We start from the raw sequence: 3,700 nt of genomic DNA, 5'->3' as shown, positions 1-3,700 counted from the left end.
AATGCTGTCTTTGGTATATCCTTCTCTCGAATTTTCAACTGGTGGTATCCTGATCGCAGATCGATCTTTGAAAACACCTTAGCTCCTTGCAGTTGGTCGAACAAATCATTGATCATCGGTAGTGGGTATTTGTTCTTGATCGTCACCTCATTCAACGCACGATAATCAACAATCATTCTTAGAGACTTATCCTTCTTCTCAACCAAAAGCACTGGGGCTCCCCATGGTGATGAACTCCGTCGAATGTAACCTTTCTCCAATAACTCCTTGATCTGCTTCTTAATCTCCTCCAGATCATTTGCGGGCATTCGGTAGGGTCTCTTTGATATTGGCCCGGTACCTGGCAATAGCTCTATCAAAAACTCCATGTCTCGATCCGGTGGCATGCCTGGTAACTCCTCTGGAAAAACATCCGGGTAATCCTTCACTACAGGCACTTCCTCCTGAACAACTCCCGTGAGGGTATTTACTTGGCTCCTCCTAGGCGCATGCCTAGATACATACTTAATCATTTTTCCCTCCGGGGTGGTGAAATAAATCGACTTACTAGCACAGTCAATGCTTCCTCCATACTTTGACATCCAGTCCATGCCTAATATCACATCCAATCCTTGTGACTCCAAGATTATTAGGTCGGATGGAAAAACATGGCTACCAATGGTTAAGGGTATCTTGTCGCACCATCGACTAGCCATATACTCTGCTCTAGGTGAACTCACTAATAGAGGGGTCCTAAGGGTTTGGGTTGGTACTTTAAACTTATCCACGAATCCCCTTGATATGTATGAATGCGATGCACCCGTATCAAAAAGAACAAGGGAGGTAAATGACTTAACCAAAAACTTACCTATAACCGCGTCTGGCTGCTCTTCAACCTCCTCCACGTTAACGTGGTTCACTTGTCCTTTGTTGAATGGATTGGGCTTCTTCCCAGTGCTCACATTGCCGTTTCCATTCTTCGCTTCAGGGCACTCCGTGGCATAGTGTCCAGTCTTCCCGCACTTAAGGCAAGTAATGTGACTTAGATCTCTCTTGGCGGGTGTGGTTGGATTGGGGCGGTTCTGATTGTTGTTTGCTCCGTTCCCAGTCCCATTCTTAGAACCATTATGGTTATGCGAACTTCCTCCGGTGTGGTTATGACCTCCATGGTTATGAACAAGTCCTCCCGAGTTCGGGGTTAGGCGAGGCTTCTGCTGAGCTCCTGAGTTATACCTCCCTTGCCCATACTTCCTCTTACGGCTCTCAATTTGCTGCTGCTTCCCTTCAATCATAAGAGCCTTATCTATCAACTCCTGGTAGTTGTTGAATGTTGCCACCATCAACTGCATGCTCATCTCATCATTTAGCCCTTCCATAAACTTCTCCTGCTTCGCGGCATCCATGGCCACATCATCAGGGGCATAGCGAGATAACTTGCTAAATTCATCCACGTACTGAGCCACAGTACGGTTCCCCTGGCGTAAGTTGCGAAACTCACGCTTCTTCATATTCATAGCTCCAGTTGAGACATGGAATGTGCGAAAAGCTTGCTGAAACTGATCCCAAGTGACGTTGGCTATGGGGAAAGTGGCCATGTAATTCTCCCACCATCAGGCTGCTGGTCCATCCAATTGATGTGCGGCAAAGTGCACCTTCTCAGCATCTGTGCAACCTGCGGTGGTCAACTCCCTTCCAATACGGCGTAGCCAATCATCAGCAACTATAGGCTCGGTGCTACTGGAAAATACCGACGGCTGCAACCTCAGGAAGCGAGCTAAGTTGTCAACTGGAGGCAGGTTGTTGTTGTTGCCTTGGTTCTGGACTAACAATTGCATCAAGGCATTCTGCTGTTGGATCAACTGAGTGAGCTCTGGCGGGAAGGCAAATCCGGTGTCACGTCTCAGAGGCATCTGGCGGGTTTAGAGGGGAGAGATATAGAATAGATAAGGGGTCTAGTGAGAAAGCACTACCCATATGCACATGAGACAAACACAATCATTTCACTCAATCAATCAAGCAAGGGCATACAAACGGTCTAGAACTATCGTAAAAGTGTTGTACTGCTACTATATACATGGGGGAATACTACTATCATTTGGTGGTCATCTAGAAATTTTGATCGGTGGAAGACTCCATGATGTCTACTACAGCTTCATCTTCAAAGTCATCATCACTGGGGTCGGGGTCGGTGTCGTCGATGATGATGTAGTTCTCCGGGCAAGTGGAATCGTCGTCCTCTCCTCCCGGCGCAGAATCTCCCATGAATACTCCGATCTTCTTTATCAGGTCGTCATTCTTCTCCAATAGTGTTGCAATTTCCTCCTCATATCCATCGCGTGTAGACTTGAGTTCTTCTTCCAGCTCGATGATCCTTGTCTTCGCCTTCTTCAAATCTATCATGTCTACACACATCTGATTCTCCTGGCATCGAATGTGCTGGTTTAACTCTTGGATGAAAGCTGCAATGGACCTATCCTTCTTGGTGCTGATCATCTCCCATTGCTCATCTCGGCGCCCACATATCTGATAGATAGTGTCCTTAAGATCCTTGTTATAGACTTCTCCAATGCGTCCCACGGTAATGTGGGCAGCCATGCTCTTGCCTAGACTCCAGGTGGGTGCTTCAAAAGAAAATTCTATGGGCTTAGTGGTTGGCGAGAACGTCCTTCCTGGAACTTGAACTTGAATCATCCATCGCTCCTCTTCTGGTAAGGTGGCGTTGTACGTCCCGGTGAAGCTTGGTATTCCGATGTTCAAGTACCTAGTGACTTCCTTCAAGTGGCGTCCAAAGGGTGTGTCTTCATCCGGTTGTGCAAACTTGTTCTTCAATTCCGCCATCCTAAAGAGTAGAAAATAGGAGAGGAGTCAGAAATGAGTAGAGAAGAGTGATCTAGGGATTATCTTAATGGTCGTGTCCTACACTCAGCGTGTGCTCTAATACCATCTTGTAGTGACCTGACCTCAAACGGTCAAGTCACTGTGCTTAAGTGTCATCCCTGGATCGGTAATGCTGACACACACAAAGTACTCGAAGGATTTATAACAGATTAGCAATCACACACTTATTACATCGAATGTCTCAAAAGAGAACTTGTTACAATAAATATGTCTTAAGGCCATCTAATACGATAACATTGGAAGGCTTGGAAGATAAAGTGAGTCCATCAACTCCAACGACATAGCTGAGCTGCACGGCAATGACCTAACAAACCTTACTCCTCGTCTGAAAAGTCTGCAACATAATATGTTGTAGCTCGAAAACGGGTCAGCACATGGAATATGCTGGCAATATAACACAGTAGAGCAAGAACAGAATAATGCTATCACTACATGCATATTTGGCTGGTGGAAAGCTCTACGGTTATAGTTTTTGCAAAAAGCCAATTTTTCCCTACAACAAAGGAATAAATTTTATTTAACTATCATGGTAGTTGAAACATCATTGAGAAGGTTCCTCCAACTCAATCCCAATTTAAGTAATTATCAACCCAACAATATTAATTAAGAGTGGTGAGATACTTAGGATACTCCAAGTACTAGATACTCAAGATTGTCCATAACCGGGGACACGGCTAACTATGATTAGATTGTACACTCTGCAGAGGTTTGCGCACTTTTCCCCACAAGACCCGATCTCCTCCATTGGATTTCTCGCACTAATGGTGTTTGAGAAACGGATGACCGAGACACAGTCTTTCAGAAACATTAACTCTTTACTCCA

General features: G+C 45.4%; 1 protein-coding gene across 1 annotated transcript; it reads right to left on the bottom strand.

Moving 5' to 3' along the window:
- Positions 1 to 2,085: 2,085 nt before the first annotated feature.
- On the bottom strand, positions 2,086 to 2,817 carry LOC147959575 (uncharacterized). Its single transcript, XM_087536346.1, has one exon. The coding sequence runs from the start codon at positions 2,815 to 2,817 to the stop codon at positions 2,086 to 2,088; it is 732 nt and encodes a 243-aa protein (XP_087392472.1).
- Positions 2,818 to 3,700: the final 883 nt, after the last annotated feature.

Source organism: Triticum urartu, chromosome 7A, assembly GCF_056163025.1.
Source record: "Triticum urartu cultivar PI428250 chromosome 7A, HENAU_Tu73, whole genome shotgun sequence".
Classification (NCBI taxonomy): Eukaryota; Viridiplantae; Streptophyta; class Magnoliopsida; order Poales; family Poaceae; genus Triticum; species Triticum urartu.
The sequence above is the reverse complement of the archived record's forward strand: the minus strand, read 5'-3'. Positions and strand labels throughout refer to the sequence as shown.